This window comes from Vigna angularis, chromosome 5 (genome assembly GCF_016808095.1).
Source record: "Vigna angularis cultivar LongXiaoDou No.4 chromosome 5, ASM1680809v1, whole genome shotgun sequence".
NCBI lineage: Eukaryota > Viridiplantae > Streptophyta > Magnoliopsida > Fabales > Fabaceae > Vigna > Vigna angularis.
Window position 1 is genome coordinate 2,797,783 of NC_068974.1, and position 19,727 is coordinate 2,817,509.

Consider the following 19,727-nt stretch of genomic DNA (forward strand, 5'->3'; position numbering starts at 1 on the left):
CACTTGCCTTGCCACTCACAAAAATTTATTGACCACGAGTTCCTTTAATCGCTTAAGCTTATAGTCTACTTTGAATGGTAGCTTTTCTAATCTGCACATTGAAATTTACTCTTATTGGTTGGCATTTTTGTGAAGTTATATGTACTATCAATAGTTGTAAACAGTTAAAAGACTGAAAGTATATAAGTTTAATATTACGACAACAGGGGTAGGAAAATCTTGAAATTGACAATGACTGCTAAAGGAATAACAATATTTGTCGGCAGTTTAAGCTCGGACAGAGTGGATGGTGTTTAGCTCCTTAGTTTCTTCTCATTTGAATATTGTGTGTTTAGAAGAGCTTATATTGAGCTAATTTTAAACTGACTTATGAATTTCTTATGAGTCCCTTTAGTTTATTTCAATTACTTTCAAGGTGAATATAAACATAATCTCTTCTTATTTTAGTATGCTTATTATATAGGCTCTTATGTTATATTAATCTTGAATAAGAACTTATTCTGCTTATCCAAATGCCACCTATAATATTTCTAGAATGTTAGAGCCTAGCATATTGAAAACTAGAAAGTTGTAGCAAGTTGGTAGTCATGCTGGCAATCTTGAAATCAAAGTTCCTCTTAGTGAACCATGATTATTTGATGACAGATTCACATTTGTGACCTTGTAAATTTTGAATGGAACAGAGAGTACTTTGATTGTTTGGCATTATACGGCAATCAAAAAGAATTTTAAATTTAAGAATTGTAAATTCAAGTTAATGGTTGGAAAGCCACCTTACTTGTGATCGGTCTTGGGCTAGAAAAGGTTACCTACTGAGGGGTTGACCAGAAATATTGCGTTAAGCATCATAGAGGACAGCCACTGGGATGTAGTTCTTAGGCTGTGGAGTCTCATTGATTAGAGGTATGACTTAATAGAGCTTGTTAATAGGTAAACTTGTTTGTACGTATATGATTTAAGGCTGTTTTGTCAGGGAAGCCTTTGGCAATCATTCGAGCTGTCAGACGATCAATTGTGCCATCAGGGGCAACCTTGATAGCATATACCCACCTGCAACCAACAACAAACTTTCCAGATGGTAATTGGACAAGCTCCCAAGTTCCGGTTTTCTGTAAAGCCCTTAATTCATCTAGCATAGCTTGACGCCAGCCAGGATGAGTTAAGGCATCACCCACAGACTTGGGAATTGACACAGAAGAAATGGATGAGAGACAAGTGTAAAAAGATGGAGATAATCTGTGGTAACTAAGAACAATATAATGGGGAGAAGGGTTACGGGTAGAGCATATACCTTTACGAAGGGCAATAGGCAAGTCAGACTCATTTGTTGGAGCCGAAGGAGACACAGGAAGCGACACTGGAAGTGAGTCATGAGGGAGACAATTGCGGCGACTATAAACCTGAAGTGGTGGTGGTGAAGGACGATCCTGTGGTGAATGAGAGTCTTGACATGCTTGGTTGAATGGGGATCAATCACCTCTTGAGTGTTGTCTTGCTTTTACATCTACTGTTTCAGCTACATCTTGTTCTCTTTTATTCCCTCAACCTTTCTGATTCATCTTTCACATTTTTCTCTACAAGAATTGTGTCTTAACTCTTCATTATCTTGTGTTGTTTTTGCTTGCAAGAATGATGCTACACTTCACCTAAGTTGGTTGCCTTCACCACAAACACTTCACCTACGCTTCTTCATTGAAATTTGGCTTGATTTCTTGTTTCTTCACCCACTGCTGCACCATTTGCTTGAACTTAGATAATTGTTGGTCCTCTCTTTCAAGAACACTGTGGAAGTCTGCATTTCTTTGATGCAGATTTCCATCTCATTTCTCTTCTTGCTTTAAGGTAGTCAATCTTTCAAAGACATGGTTACCATAAGCATCTTTTGATCAAATCTTGAGAAAAGGATTCCCAATTTGAATTTGGGTTCATTTGGCACCAAGAATTTCAAACCATTGCATGGCCAAACCCTTCGTGCCCATGAATGCATATTGCAGCTTATGGAATAACTGAATTTCTTGTACCTCAGAAATTTTCAGCCCTAGCAATCAACCAATTGGGTCTGCCCCTATAGATGCTGGCAGCTCCATCCTCTTGTCCAAACTTGAACTTCATCTCCAACACTGCCTGTCCCTTGAAGATCCGGCAAGTTGTAGGAATTACAACAAGAAAAGAGAAAGATTTTTTTATTGAATAGGATGAAAAGAACAAGAAATACCATAACTCTCTCACCTCCAAGGTTTGCCCTTCACAAAGGATTTCTCCTTTCATAAAGTGTCAAAGTTCAATCTCCAAATGAACATATATAAATCCTTGCATTTATTTAACTTATTAACTCCCTAACCAGTAATATCCTACCTGTATTAACTATCCCTTTCTCATAATCCTAATAGGTTGATGTTTAGGTTACATATGAAACCTTGTTCTTATTATCAATTTATGTTATTCATGACTCTTCATTTTACTGCAGACGGGACCACTGGCTGCTTATTATAAGCTACCCCTTAGTCAAGTGCTTGTGGTTAGTTATTCTGTATCCCACTCCTTGACTGGTGTGCTATTCTTTATTTAATCATCTATTTTTGGTTGCAGTTCCATGATGACATGACCTTGCCATGTGGGGTGCTTCGTCTTTATGACAAAGGGGGTCATGGAAGCCACAAAGGGTACAATACTAAATGATAATTCTGAAGTTAAATTAATACTATCTTCATCCTGAAGTCTTTTTGACATTGACCATAAGAAATTGGTTACTAATCCAAGTACCTACTGCCCTAGAGATATTGTGGTGTTTATTATGCATCACTAGATTATGTAATTCACTAATTTCCGAACCCAATAGTTATCTATGTTGAAATTAACATGTATATGTTATTGGAAACATAATCAAATTCACATCACTTTGGAAGTAGGTTCTACGTTTTGTTATAATGAAAAAATAGATGGAGTAAGCCAAATTACATAACATTGTGGTACATCAACATTACTGTGAATGGCTGTGAAATTTCATAAAACAATGTGGATATCTTAAGAGTCATGATTAGGTTGCATCTTGGTTTGTGATTTGAGGGGCAAATAACCCATTACCAATAAACTTTCCCCCCTCAATCAGACATTGATAGGATATAGATTGAAAGAGAGAAAAAAACTGATACATATATATTGAAGGATTCCCTTGCAACCTCAATGTAGTGAAGTCCTTAGAAGATGCTAAATAGGAATTATAGCAAAATAAAAATGTTAACACCCAGTGACTGTGAAATGACAAGTTCCTCTGCTCAGACTAACAACCCAACACGATGCTTCATAAATTTTCTCATTTCCTCATCCCTTTATCTGTTTTCACGTCAAACTAAACAATCATTCTCTCTCCATGTTTGATTTCTGGCTTCCCGCATTCTATCCTACATGCCACCTGTCCAATTTGTTATTCCTCTCTCTTCTGCTCACAGTCTCTCTCATGTCATGTTTTTTCTTTTCCTCTCATATGCCCCCAGGCCTTGATTCTCAGGTCCATGTTCCTTTCATTCACTTCCTTACCCCTCACATTCTTGCATAATGGGCCTATATCATACATATTATAGTTCTAATGGTTCATCCGTTTCATTTATTCTTTCATGCAACTTTGTTTAGTTTTTCACAATCAAAGATATCTTGTGCTTGTACTGCTGTAACATGTTGATAATAATGTGTTTTGAACGTTGCCCAATTTAATTGTTTCCTAATCAATCATTTTGCAGTCCTTGTTCTCTTCTAAGTCCATTTTGCTACTCGAAGAAACTTCTATCCGCTCTAAAATAGCATTAGGAAGCTAAAAGTATATAAGAAGAGTAAGGATTGAACGGTATATACATTGATACCGAACGGTGGATATGAAAGGAGGAATAGAAGAGGAGGGCCGATCGGTAATGTTGATGTAATATCCGAACGGTAATGTGTTAACACCGAACGGTGTTGCATTGGAGGAGGGAGCTAATGATTGAACAACTCAATAGTGGGGAAGTTTGTTAGTTGTTCGTAGAGAGAGAGAGCATAAATAATTTCAGAATAAGGGAAGAGGGGGGATCAGATATTTTCATTTTGGTTATAGACTGGCCATATTTGCCAGTGGAGGAGGATAGGCCTCTTTGGGGAAGATTATACTTGTATTTTCTTTCACTTTGCAGAATCAATAATACATACATACTTTCATTTGTGTTGTTTGAGTATTTGAGTGAGAAGAGAGGATAGATTTAGGTTACTTGTATAAAGTAACCTAACAAATAGTATCTCACTAACTTTCCGTAAACGAACAGTCTATTAGTACTTTGTATAGAAACCTAATCACATAGTTTTTCTTCACCATTGTTAATTACATTTTCACTTGTCAAGGGGCCATATGTTGTCATATCTGTAACGCTTCATGGATTTTGGTGAAAAGGAAAATAGTTTTAGTGAAGCTGGATTAAAGAATGTGTTTATATTGTTTAAAGGATGAGTGGTGATGGAAATTGAGTTCATGAAATCTTTTCAGCTCTGATTTTTTCTTATTGAGTGCTTCTTGACTCAAGTAAAGCTACTCACCGTACTTCTCCTCACTTCTTACCACAGGCTGAAGAGTGTGATCTATCACTTCAGAGGAAATAGAGAATTTCCTAGGCTGAGAATAGGTTGGTGCTTTTCTTGTAAATCCTTTATTGTTTCCCTAGTTCAGTTTATGGCTGTCTTTTTTATTTTCAATTTGCTTTGTCGATAGGGATTGGAAGTCCTCCTGGGCAAATGGATCCTAAAGCATTTTTGCTTCAAAAGTTTAATTTAATAGCTAGACAACGAGTAAGTTCTTCGTTAACTGCTAAATGCACTTTTGGTTCTTGTTAGATATATTATATCTCTTATCTTTTAGTTAGTTTGTTATTATTTCTCATTTGTATTTTGGGCTTAGCCCATATTTCTTCTATTATAAATAGAGAACCCTATGTGTGTATTTTATACAAGGGAGATTAATCTAAATATAGTTTTTCACTATATTCAAATATCCCTTGTGTGTTTAGACTACACATAGGGTAGTTTATTTATATTGTAAGATATGGGCCAATGCCCTTAATACAGAATAGACTAAGCCCAAATAATAAAGACACACATCTTAACATCTAACACTCCCCCTCAAGCTGGAGCATATAAATCATATGTTCCAAGCTTGTTACAAAGATAATCAATTCTAGGTCCTCGTAAGGACTTAGTGAATATGTCTGCCAACTGGTTGCTTAAGTTAACAAACTCAGTCTTGATATCTCCGGATATGATTTTTTCTCGAATGAAATGACAATCAACTTCAATGTGTTTGGTTCTCTCATGGAAGACAGGGTTAGAGCTAATATGGAGAGCAGCTTGATTATCACATATAAGTATCATGTGAGTGACATCTCCAAATTTCAATTTACTAAGCAATTGTTTAAGCCACACAAGCTCGCAAGTAGCTGATGCCATAGCTCTATATTCTGCTTCTGCACTCGACCTTGCCACAACACTTTGCTTCTTACTTTTCCAAGATATCAAGTTGCTACCAATAGAGACACAATATCCAGAAGTAGACCTCCTATCAGAAGGGGAACCAGCCCAATCAGCATCTGAATAGCAAACGATCTTTGTATCGTTGTTAGGGCCATATAGCAAACCTTTTCCAGGTGATCTTTTAATATACTTCAGTATACGAACAACTGCATCCCAATGGTCTTCACATGGGGAGTTTAGAAATTGACTCACCACACTAACTGCGAAGGAAATGTCAGGACGCGTAACAGTAAGATAGTTTAATTTACCAACTAGTCTTCTCTACCGTTCAGGATCTCAGAAAGGCTCCCCCTGATTTGGTAGGAGTTTGATGTTAGGGTCCATAGGTGTCTCAACAGATTTACAATTCATTAACCCTGTTTCCTCCAAGATGTCTAACGCATACTTCCTCTGAGATATGACAATACCATCATTGGATTGTGCTACTTCAATACCCAAAAAGTACCGGAGTTTGCCAAGATCTTTGGTTTGAAAATGATGACAAAGGTGTTGTTTCATCTGAGAGATGCCAAGATAGTCGCTTCCTGTGAGAACAATATCATCGACATACACTATTAAATAGATACATCCAGCACTCGAGTGGCGATAGAACACTGAATGATCCGCTTCACTGCGAGACATACCAAATTGTTGAACAACACAACTGAATTTACCAAACCAGGCCCGAGGACACTGTTTTAGGCCATATAAGGATTTGCGAAGACGACATACCAATCCAGATGACTCCCCCTGAGCAACAAAGCCAGGTGGTTGCTCCATATAAATTTCTTCCTGCAAATCACCATTGAGAAAAGCATTTTTGACATCAAGTTGGTAAAGAGGCCATTGTCGAAGAGCGGCCATGGCAATGAACAGGCGAACAAAGGTCATTTTTGCTACTGGAGAAAAAGTATCACCATAATCCAAACCAAAAATCTGTGTGTAGCCTTTGGCAACCAGTCGAGCTTTCAGACGATCAATGGTGCCATCAGGACCAACCTTGATAGCATACACCCACTTGCAACCAACAACAGACTTTCCAGATGGTAATTGGACAAGCTCCCAAGTTCCACTTTCCTGTAAAGCACTTAATTCATCCATCATAGCTTGACGCCAACCAGGATGAGTTAAGGCATCACCCACAAATTTGGGAATTGACACAGAAGAAAAGGATGAGACTCGGAACAAGTTGCTGCAGTTTGGCAAGACTGAGATGACCTAACTGAGCATGAAGAAGGGATGGTGACTCCATGATTACGCCAGCATGTGGAGAAGGGCTGAGATGATATAGGCCATGAGACTCACATCCTGTGCCAATCATGTGTTTCGAACTCCGGTCCTGCAACCAAACAGAATCTTTGGTAAAAGAAATAACACAATTAAGGGAACGAGTTAGACGACTTACGGACAATAAGTTAAACGGAGACCCAGGGACATAAAGTACATTATCAATGGATATGGAGGGAAAAATATGAACAGTACCAATACCACGAGATGAGACTCTAGACCCATCAGCCATCGTTACCGAGGGTAAATTAACCGGACATGACAAGGAAGAAAACAAGGACTTGTTACCAGTGATATGATCGGTGGCGCCTGAGTCAAGGACCCAAGATCCGAGAGAGTGAGTCAGACCAATAAAAGGAGTACCTGCGCGTGTAATAGAAGCAGATGTAGTGGAACTAGAGTGTTGACGGTCCTCATACCATCTGAGAAATTCCTGAAAGAGTAAAGGGTTATTTATGGGATTTGATGTAGGATGGTCTGCAGACGGTGATGGGAGAGGTGGATCAGAATTAGCCATTGCTATAGGTCGAGGAGGATGTCCATGAAGCGCATAACATCTATCAATTTTGTGGCCTAGCTTGCCACAGTGGTCACATTTTGGACGTCCTTTACCTGATTGGCGAGACTGACTCCGATCATCAAGTTGGGCAGCCATGGAGAGGGAGAAACCCTAAAAATTCAAAGTGCTCTAATTGACGCAACGACCACAGATCCAGAAAGAGGGCGAGGAGGCGATCACGGCGGTGCTGATCGGCGGTGGAAACCTCCGGCGACACGCCGGCACGCGCGGCGGCAGCGGCGACTCTTGCGGCGGCGCGTGGAGGCACGTGAGAGGTCCGATCGCCGCGATCTTTGTACGACGGTTGTCGCCCGGCCGAGACGCTTCCGATGGTGTGGTCGCCGGTCGATTCTGGAACTCCGGCGACGGCAGCGGCGGCGACTGCGACAACAGCAGCAGTGATGGATGCCGGAGACCGTGGAGTTGACTGGAACTATTCCTATGCTCTAGATACCATGTGAGAAATAAAGAAGATTGGGAGAAAATATCCCTTGTGTGTTTAGACTACACATAGGGTAGTTTATTTATATTGTAAGATATGGGCCAATGCCCTTAATACAGAATAGACTAAGCCCAAATAATAAAGACACACATCTTAACATCTAACAGTTAATGATGGCAATCCTTGTAGTTTTGTCTCTTCCAGCCACTACAGGCCCCATCAGTCAGCGATGGCAATTTAGTCCCTACAGTTTTATAGCTATCAACCGCCGCTGCATTCGCTACTGTGTCAAACAGACGCAACTGCGTCAGTTCTTCTTGGGCTAGAGTTTAGTCCGATCTTCTTGTGATACACTGCTAAGTATCACCACTTGGGAGTTGTCCAGCAAAGAATTTTGGACCTCCAACATGTCTTTGGATCTTTGATGCCTTTGTTTCAGCATTGTAGCTTAATATTTTGTTTTGTTTTAGTGGTCCAGCAACTGTGATATTCCACATTTCTGCCCTTCACACTCAGGGGGAGTACGTTTCCAAGACACTGCAAGTCACATATATATGGGTGTAATCCCTGCAGTTTTGTAGATTTCAGCTACTACTGTTGATCCCATCACCCAACCATCAATGATGAGGATTTAGTGTAGTCCCTGTAGTTTTGTAGCTCTTAGCTTTCAGCTACTACTGTTGATCCCGTCACTCATCCATCATTGATTGGGAATCAGTCCTTGCAGTTTGTCATTGTCCACCACTGCTCTCCTTCATCCACTTTTGAAGTTGAGGTTTCACAAGCTGCTGTTAGTCCATCTATGTTTGTCTCACACTCTTGAAGACAAATCATCTAGTTCAACACTAAGTTCATCTATTCCAAGCTTAGTTCATATAATTTGTATGCTCCAGCTTGAGGGGGAGTGTTACATATATTATATCTCTTATCTTTTAGTTAGTTTGTTATTATTTCTCATTTGTATTTTGGGCTTAGCCCATGTTTCTTCTATTATAAATAGAGAACCCTATGTGTGTATTTTATACAAGGGAGATTAATCTAAATATAGTTTTTCACTATATTCAACAGTTCTCATGGTTCAAATTGCAATGGTGCTCCTCATGTTTTCTACGAAGTACGTAACTTGAATCCAATTATCAATGTCAATGGAGTTCAAATAGAAAGGGTAAATAATGATTTGATATTGTAATGTGATTCCAAGAGGTGATAGCCTTGTTGCACTGCGGGGTGTGACAAATTTCAAATACGATAGCAGTTCAGTCGCTTGCCACGTTAGCGCAATGTCACAAAAACGTGCTAATAGTTTCCATTGGGTGGCTTTATAAAAATGAGTGTACTGATCCTGAAATTTTTAGGCCAAACGTTTTATAAGAGCCATAGTTGTTACAACCATGTGATATGTGGAGGCAGTAGAGCACTACCCTGGGTGACATTACCCCATTTTTATACTAAAGCAGTTTTCTTGTGGAAATTGCTTTTGCATATTTTTCACATCGTAGTACATGCACCGTATTAAAACTGGCCTAGTTACAAAAATCTTCATCTCAATGTATCTGGCTTTTCTCGTTGAACAGATTGACGAGGCTTTGCAAGAGGGAGTTGATGCCTTGAAGCTCCTTTTATCTAAAGGTTCTGCAGAGAGTGCAAAAAGATTCAACAAAGAACAGAAGTATAAGCACTTGAGAGTGCAAAACTTACCAGTTTGATAGGATTCCCTTTTTCTCTTTAGGTTGCAATACATGTGTACAATTTAGTGATTGAAAATTGCCTGAATTTTGTAACATTCCATATATATGTATGTATAAAATTTTCAGTCTTTGATTTGCTTTAATTTGGATATTGTCTCTGAAATGTGCAAACTCAAAACTGGTGGGATAACATTTAAAACGTATTAAAGGTTGCTACATTGTGTATACTATATGGACTTTGATGAAAGGGGCATCATCTGTTAGAGTAGCATGCATGTACCTTCTCCCACCCCATGGAAAATGTTTTTAATGTAATCTGAGACGCGCTATTAACCATGGAGTAGGTAAGGAAATTTGACATAATCAGGTCAAATTATTTTTTGTTGAAAAGTTATTAAGACATCTTCCATAAATTAGTTTATATATACGTTAATTCTAGCTTGGAAAAAAAGATTTTGTTATTAATGTCGAAAAGGTTAATCTAAACACGTTAAAAAATGATTTTTCAAACTTCAACATACAGATATTGGACTTGGTTGCAACTAGAAAATTGCAGATTAGGAACCTAACTTCTACTTCCTGTCCATTAGCTACGTATGTGGCTTGATGTAGAGGTTAGTTAGAAGGTACAAATACTTGGATAAGAACAAGAAAAAATATTGAGAGGATTGAACCTCTGTATCATTATCATAAGACTTGAATAATGTGGTTGGTAAACCATCACTCGTTAAGTTACTCGATTTATGAATTGTCTTTAACTAATTTCTTCTGATGCTTTTATCTTGACTTTTCGGGAGTTAACACCCTTTGATATTAGGTTTAATGTCTCAATAGGTCCCTATTTCCGTCCCAAATTTGAAATAGGTCCCTGTTATATTTGAAGTCTTAATTAGATCCTTATTTTTGTTAATTTGATACAAATAAATCATTTTCGTCAATTTCAGAAAACGGCGTTAAAGGAGTGCGTGACGTGACGTGTGTGAAATCAATTTTTTAATACTCAGAAATTTTGATTGAATTAAATATAGTATAATTCATGCTGAAAGTAATTAAACAGAGGGCAAATTTAGAAAAAGTGAATGTTTTTTTTGGTGAAACATCTCTGGAAGGGAGAAATCAAAATCAACTTGGGAATTTTTCTATTCTAGGGCTCGTGTGGTGTCAGAGTTGGGAAAGAGTGGATGTTGTTCGAGTGGATGCGCGAGTGGGATAGGAATCAGAAACCTATTTCAAATTTGGGATAAAAATAGGGACCTATTGAGACATTAAACACACACACACACATATATATATATATATATATATATATATATATATATATATATATGTGTGTGTGTGTGTGTGTGAGACTAGACATTAGTGAGATTAGGTATATCTAATATAGACATTAATGACCTTAAGTATACCTAATAAACACAAATTTTATTAAGATAGGTTTTAATCTATGACTCATGTCATGTTAAGATATGAGTTTTAAGTATTAATTTAACTTTACAAAATCAATTTGTAAGGTAAGATTTGCATTCAAATATATTTTAAATTGGTTTTTTGTCGTTGGTGAGATGGATGTTGTTCTAAGAAAGTACAAGTTTGGGTATTTATGAAAAAGCTATCATTAAACTAAACACCTTTTAAAAAAATTAACATTCAACAAAAACTGGAATTCATACATCTAGTCAGCCAATACATAGTTAGTTCATTTTGTTTGTTCGTCAAGAATCATCACAATTGTCAAAAAAACCCAAAAACCCAACAATGTAATGAATAGTTCTCTATCTTGTTTATGAAAACAATATTATTCATGCTTATTTTACCAACCCTTGTTAATTTGATGGTTGTTTCAAAGTTTCAGAAATGTAAATTTCTGGGGTCTATTTTTCTAATCTTCAGTCAACACGGAAAAGAAGGCCTTAGTACCGAGTTGATGTGGTTGATATATATTATAGAGGGATGATCAAGATTGTAGTATATTTTGAGTTTGTAATTTTACCTTTGATTTAAAGAACACATTATCTTTTAATGGTAATTGATCTGAAATATATTGCTAAAGGTTTTAAATAAGGTGAGATACTTGTCCCAGCGTGATATTTAAGCCTTTGTAACTTTATGTTTCATTTTATCAATGGTGCAACGGAATGGTTAGCTTAAATCCCTTACAGATAATTTAAAACAAATAAGAGAGTAAGGAAGAGAGAAAATTACGCAGGTTAGGTGAGTTCAAATCATAAGAATTATATGTCTAGTTGTTAATCTCAAATAAGAATTAAAGATCTATCGTTACAAACCAACAAACTGGTACAATTATAAAGAAAATAAACAAGTTTAAGGTTATAACACAGGATGATCACTTCTTTTGAATATTCATAAAAGATGACAAGACTATGACTTAGCAACAATAACCGCGTTCAATTACAACTCTTGTGAAAGTTTTTGCTCTATGTCCACACCAAGTTCTCAAGCCAGTAAAGGGTTACACAAACCTATAACACACGTATCACAGCTAAGGTTGGCAAAAAAACGGTTGGCAAAAAAACATGTACCCGTAGGTATTTATGCATAAAATCTGCTTCGAGTATTTAGTACTCGTAGATAAGAGATATCCGCGAGTAACTAGTATTTTAATACCCATTTATTAATGTGTCGGGTTCGGATATCACACTATCTGATGGATACTTGTTACCCGTTTGAGAAATAAAATTACAATTTTGTCCCTTAGGTTTTCTTATTTATTCTCTCTGTGGTCAAAGAAAAAAGCAAACCCTAAATCTCACTTTTTTTTTCTCATTCACTCTCCCTTCCGTCACAGAACTAGGGTTTCCTCTAGTCGTTTTTCTCATTCACTTCCTGCCGTCACAGAACTAGGGTTTCCTCTAGCCAGTGCAACAGTTGCAAGACCCATTTCACAACGTTGTTGAGCGTTTGTCGCGTGCTGATGAGTGTGCCGCTCTCAACGTCCAAATACACCATGTTCCATTCCGTGCGAAATCGAAGCAGGGACGGCGACGAACTAAGCGAGAGCGACTGTGGACCGTGAACGTGTTGCGACTACACGATGCCACAAGGGACCTACTTGAGGAGGTCGACCGACGGTGATTGACGCAGGAGAAGGAGATCAAACCTTTTGACTTTGATTGCTGGTTCGTGAGGTGATGACGGAGAGGTTAAAGGTGAAAGATGAGGCTGTCATCTCCATATCTGCTTAAGTGAAGATGATCCTGGCTTTGTTATATTTTTTTACAAATCTGGTTGAATTTAGTGTTATTGGCAATGTGCAGAAGAGATTGTCTATGAGTTTAAAATGGGAAGAGAATTGAAGAAGAAGGAATGACTATGGGTGAGAGAAGGAAGTTGTCGTGGAGAACTTCTCTAGTTCTAGAAAGGAAAGAAACATAGGGTTTGAGCTTGTCCATTTTCAAACATAAAAACAAAACAATATAAAAGGTGATTTGAGCTTTTGACCCATTTTCAATTCTGAAAATAAAGGACTTGGGCATCCAATTTTGTTTTTGAAAATTATGTTTTTTTTTTCAATTTAATTTGAACTTTTTTTAAAAAATCATAAAATACTTTTAAAAAAAATATTTATGGATTGAAAAGTATACGCGGGTTGAAAAAAATCTACGGGTTTTTTTTATGCAGGTATCCGCACGGGTAACATATGTTTTTTGTATGCGAGTTGAGTTGCGGATAGATACTATTCGTGTCTAATCTTACTCGTTGTCATTCTTAATCACAATATATAGCAAAACAAATAAGATTTTTGAAATTTATGTAGTTCGTATTTTAAAATGTCTCAAGCAAATTTATAGAGATCTCACTCAAGGATACCTCTAAAAATTTGTTCTCAACTATTTAATGCGAGACAATCGATTATCCACTTATGGTAATCGATTATGTATTTAATGAATACACAACTATAAAAAATTTGCTTGAAAATTCTCATAATTGCTCGTGAGTTGGTAATCGATTATTATGAGTCAAAATGAAATTTTGTGATTTCAAAACGAATTTTAAAACAGACTGAAAACAAACCGATACATGAAATCAACATTCTATACATTAAACTACTAAATTACAAAAGTTTTCACATAATATAAGTTTTCATAAAGATATATTCTTGCAACATAAACATTTGAGACTTAACTTTGAGACATCATCAAAATTTCTAGCTTTATTCTATGCTAGCATTATTTTATGCTAGCACATTTGGTTGAAATTTTTTATACTCCATTTGCTTTATTATAATATTAAGATTACATGTAAACATATTTTTAATCTATACAAATAATATAACTCTGTTAGTGGTGTTATATAGAAACTATGATTGACAATATGACAATGTTCTATTGTTAGAGCAGAGTTTCTTGAAGAATTTGTCCATATCCACATCAAGTTCTCTAATTAGGGTTAGTTAATACTTGTCATCCTTACCTTAGAAATTTCTACAGCTAAAAATTAAACACGTCTTAAAGTTATTCAAGTTGGCTTTCGAACAACTCCGTAAGAATATATACAAAAAAACATTAAAATTAGTCACTTTATAGGTTAAAATTATTTAAACTAAAATAAAAAGATAAAAGTTCAATGAAGTTATAATAAAAATTCTATAGAAAAATATTCTTTTTTCTTATTTTCCAAACTTGGGATCTTGTAAAAAAATTCGTCTAAATGAACCGATACTATATTATACAAAAGTTGCTCAATTTCCACATGGAAAACACCCATTTCATACACCAGTTTTGGTCTGGACAGATATAACAGTAGAGTGCATTCTGATTAGTAATAAACATTCAACCATGCAATCAGTACAGTTATTCAAGTTACTACCCATCTTATACATTCTAACAGTGCACAATGAATATGAACATTTTGGAATCTGTAAAATCTACCATCGCATTGCAATAGGCTAGATTAATAGGCAAAATGTTTCTTCATATACTGCATTCATATATCGGTTTTTTTTTTTCAGTCTAAAAAGCCAGAAGGATACTGAATTATGTCTAAATGCATTGACCCTGTAATGCTGTGAAATCTGTCTAGGACAATGTACCAGTGCTAACTAAGATCCTATAGTATCATGTTAAACTTGTTTTTCTGAACATTCATGTCATTAAATTCTGCAAGTATATATAAAAGGAAATACATGTTAACAAGTAGTAAGGTTTTGGTTTGATAAACTAATAATTTTTTCAACAGTAACCAAATTTTGCTATCTTTAATTTTTCAGTCACTGTCTTCAGTTTTTTGATTCTCTGTTCAAGATCTATTACATTCATTCCTGATACACAATTATAGCTTTCACCTTGAGCCCCAGATAGGCTCACTCTCTCAATAGACAGCCTTGCTTCTTTTCTCCCATTTGCATCTTCAAGATCTTCCTTCAAAATCAATGGGTTAACAGTATCTTTCCCAACCAGTTTTTCCTGTGGTGACATCCTTTTAGCATTTTCGTAATCTGCAGTAGAGGCTGAAGAACTCTGGTTGGACAAATTTTTATATCTTGCTGGAACTTCAGCATCAATATTTTCATTATCTTTGAAACCATCTTGAGCAGAATTTCCAGAAGGAACAGTTTTCAAGCGTTTTAAAAGAAAATCAGAAGGCACATTAGCATCACCGTTACGTTTCCTAGCATTTGAAGCATCATCATTGGATTTTCCAGAATACACAGTGCCACCAAGTTTGGGAGGAAAACCGGGAGGAACATCAGCATCATTGCCATATTCAAGACGACGTGACCTTAGACTTCTCTTTCGCTGCACAATATTCTTAGCAAAATCATGTTGATTCGGTAGCACTGATTGCTTCCACCACTTTGCATAACTTGTGGTAACATCTCCCTCAAAAAGCCTAGCAGGAAAATACAACTTATCGTTAGATATTGGCCTGCAGTAATTTCTCCAAGCAAACTCTTTACTCCCATTAAATTCAGGCACACAACCTGGAATATCTTGATCCATTCCAAATTGCATAGCAACTCTATGTGGCATGTATTTCTTTATAGTATATTCAACTCCAACAAGCACAGAAACTTTCAAGCATGTAACAAAAGGGACTAGTTTTTTATCCAAATCCGTCTCTAATGGTACCAACGTTTCATTTTCTGGATAAAACACATTGAACCTATCAGCATATTGAACATAAGGGCGCCATCGAAAATGCTCCATACCCGAGTCTAGTGCCAATCTCGCATTGTCAAAATTCAAGGCCTTAACCTTGTGCCACCTATACAACCAAGGGTTTTCAGGGTTCATCACCCTCGGCTGTGGTTGGAAATTCTTGAACCTCTCCCACCCCCAAATTTGCACCAAGTAAAAGGGTGAACGAAGTGTTACCTCCAATTCCAAGTTATCACCAAGTACTAGTTTTTTTTGTCAAGTCAACTACTGTTTCCTTTAACAAAGACAAATCCTGATATATGCTGGCCAAAACTGTTGGTCCCAAAGCAATGGGGTTCCCTCTAGCAAGATGAATGGCAATAGGGAAAACAAGTTGATTAACACAGTCATTGGGGGAAAAACCAACCATTGTCAACCAAGTTGCTAGGAATGCTTCATGCTCTATTTCACTACCACTATTGCGAAAAATATCCATCCATGCTGATAAGGAAACGTTACCTTTATTCCTCTTCCAAGGTTCCTTTCTTGCAAGAATCAGTTTTTCCTGCACTTCTATCATTTCCTGGCTTTGAAGTGTGGTGAAGATAGGATCACCAACAACAGGGTAACCCCCCAACACCATAACATCCTCCAAGGTGATTGTTGCCTCACCCCATGGAAATAAAATGGTATTTGTCTGAGGACACCACTTCTCAGCAACCCCAATACACAAGTTCCGATCTTTCACCAGGGAACACTTGGTACTCATGATGGCTTCAAAGATACCAACTTTCTTCCACACTGATTCATACCTGTCTCGAAGGGCATCCACCCATTCAACCCATTTCCGTTTTCTGGAGCGCCACCAGCTGAAATGGACAATCAAAGGCCACTTCTTTGGTTCAAAAACAGGTGGCAGTGGCATATTCATAGAAGTTGAAAGGACCTCAGAAATTGATCCTTCAAGGGACTTTGCAAGGGGTTTCTGAAAATAGGCAGATCTCAAAGTTGGTTTACTGTCACCATCTGGTGAAACCATGAAATCTTCCCTCACCTCCATGATGCTCGACAATGATTCATCCATGTTGAAAATTAAAACCAAAAACTTTAGTTCTATTCTAAATTGTTCAATGGAATGTGAAAATGTAACAAAAGGTGCAAAAGATTAATAAAATGAACCCAGATAAACAAAAGTGGTTACTATCAATACTTGCCTGGACCAAGAAAATGGCTCATGTAGTTGCTGTGTGCAACTTCAACCATCACCATTCTTCAAAGAGGAAAGGGTTAACACGTGTCTTCTTCGTTTATCGGAAAATTTGGAATTAGTTCTTCTTTAAAATTTGGATTAATTTAGTTTTCAAATTTTAAAAATATGTGAACTTAGTTCTTTTAATTAAATTTTATTAATTTTATTTAATGTTTTAAATACATTTCTCAATTAACATTAAGTAAAAATGTATTAAACGGTATAAAGAATTCAAATGTTATCATGAATTGAAACATCAAATAAATCTAATCAAATTTAGTTAAAAAAAATAAATTCACACATAAATTAAGTCAAAGTTTTAAAGATGAACTAATTCCAATTTTCACTGAAAGTTAAGAGACCAAAAACATATTTAACCAAAAGAAAAATTCTTTTTTTAGTGTGTCAAAAAGAAGAAAAACATCTCCAAAATAAATAAATAAATATTTGAAATGTGATTTGACCAATAATTTTTTCTATATTAATATATTTAAAAAGCAATTTCTAAAATATTTTAATATAATAATAATAACATTTAAAAATATAAATTATAATTAAAATAAATTTCAAAAATGAAATAAATAAAAAAGTTATATTTCAAAATAAAAATATATTACAATAATTAATTTATTTAATTATTTATTTTAATATAACACAAAGTATAATTATTATTAAAATGCTAACTTAATTATTTTATTTTTTTTGTTATTTTGTTATTTTATTTTTATTATTTATTTCTATAGTACAAAAACGTATACTCAAAAATATTAAAATTAATTTATTTGTTTCATTTATTATTTATTAATATTATTTTATTATAATATACAAGTATATTAACGAAGTATTAATAATATAATTAATCAAAGTTTATAAATTCTTATAATGTATTCTAATATTTAAATTGTGTGAACGTAAATGTTAATAAAACACAATCTCTTAGATCTATTTTACTGTAATTTAAATGTAAGAAAAATAATATAGTATTAAAGTGTCATTATTCTTTTATATTGAATATAATAGTGACAAGTAGACAATTTTAAAATCTAGGTAAAATTAAAAGTAAAACAGATAATTATAAAGTATTTGTGTAATTATTTTATTTTGTCCCATAGTATATTCTCTTGGAAAAAGTTAGTTTGACCAAAGAAGATTCATTTCACACTACTTTTAATAATATAATAATATATATTTTGATTTTAAATTAAAAAATAATATAATTATAATCAAAATATTATTATTTAACATGTCGTTTATGTCAAATATAAACGTAATTTGTCGTTTTGTATAGTCAAAGTATCACTGCTCTATTATTTTGTAAGTGTGGTTCATCGAGGAGACTGACAAACACAGATGTAAGGGCTCGAAAATGTAATCAGTCTCCAGATGTCAAATCACGTTTTAATTGTTCAAAAACCCTGTTCAGATTCTTATTAAGAAATGCGCTCAAACCCCACACTCTGACCACCATTTAATGCACCTACGCCGCACGTTCAGTGTCATTAAAACGCATTCACACCCTCTGCATGCAGCTGTCAAGTGTCACTTTTGGAACATTTGAAATCGTTAGTGGGATACAAGTGGCAGCAGGAGAATGGACGCTCGTCCTACGTGGGAAGGGAAAATGATTTTCTAAAAAACTCTCTTCCCACTCTTCTGCATGCTTCGTCTTCTTCTCCAGAATTCTGACTTCCAAATTCTCTACCTTCTCTCTAGAAACCTCCATCTTCTCTCTACCATAACTTACCTTCTTCTTCTCCGATCCAATTTCAGAGACCGTAGAAGAGATCCAGACGTCCTAAGCTTTCCATTAAACCGAACAAGTTCAAGTTTTGAAGCTGGTAAGTTTCTTCCCTTAATCGTTCGTTCTTAGGTTTCATACAAAACCAAACCTGGTTACCTGCATTAACTTCGTCTGAATCAAATTTTGATTCTGTAAATTGTTTTAGTTTGCAAGTGTTGAGTGATCTGAGGATAGAAGTGATAGTTGGGCGAATCCAGTTTTACACGTTTGGACGTTCGTTCACGAATCCAGGTAAGGGAAGCTTATTAAGTTTAATTCATGTGTATGTGTTGTGTTGTATGACGTATGTGATTTTATGAAGTATGAAATCTGTATTATTGGATCTTTGGTATATGATTTTGACTTTGAAATGATGTATGAGAATTTGAAAATGTGCTATGGTATGAGTAGTTAAATGTATGGAAGTTTATATTGAAAGATGAGTTTACTGTAAGTGAGATTTTTGAATATGAAATTCTATGATAATGAACGTTCGTTATCGAACGGTCCTTGACCGTTCGGTATTTTTATAATTCCCTTGAAAAGCAGAATTCTTTCATTTGGAAAGAATACTTATTTAGGACGAACGCCCTCTTATATTAGTCTTGCGTTTGAGCGTTCGAGCAAACGTAGGTGTTCTGAGTGTTATGTGAGAAATTGAGAAGCTTGGAAAATATAAATTCTATACTTAGTCATTCTGGAATACTTCACTTCCCAATTGTTATCTTATAAATTTCTATTAATATTTCGCGTACGTCCTAAGTGGCGCTCGGTCTCATACCGAACGCTCGTCCCAAAACGTACGTCCTAAGTGACGCTCGGTCTTATACCGAACGTTCGTTCTTATCCTTAATTACTAAATGGGTAGAAATAGCGTTCGTCCAAAAGTTTCAGTAACGTTCGTCCAAAAACTTCGATAAATACATATTACCGCTTTCGGTCATTGACTAACGGTTAGTCTCTTTTATTTAAACGTACTCGGTATCAGTATCTAAACGCCTTGCGGAGTCTTTATCCTTTTGGATTCGATCTATGATTATTGTACTTAAATTATTCTAAGTATCATTTGAATCGTTTTAGAATCAGTTCATTTAACTG

At 35.7% G+C, this 19,727-nt stretch overlaps 2 protein-coding genes across 2 annotated transcripts; both read right to left on the reverse strand.

Annotated features, from left to right (window-relative positions):
• Positions 1 to 14,691: 14,691 nt before the first annotated feature.
• LOC108339723 (uncharacterized) lies at positions 14,692 to 15,756 on the reverse strand. The gene has a single exon (XM_052877589.1). The coding sequence runs from the start codon at positions 15,754 to 15,756 to the stop codon at positions 14,692 to 14,694; it is 1,065 nt and encodes a 354-aa protein (XP_052733549.1).
• Positions 15,757 to 15,853: 97 nt separating this feature from the next.
• On the reverse strand, positions 15,854 to 16,684 carry LOC128196503 (uncharacterized). Its single transcript, XM_052877590.1, has one exon. It carries the CDS (start codon positions 16,682 to 16,684, stop codon positions 15,854 to 15,856), a length of 831 nt encoding a protein of 276 aa, XP_052733550.1.
• Between the last annotated feature and the right edge of the window lie 3,043 nt (positions 16,685 to 19,727).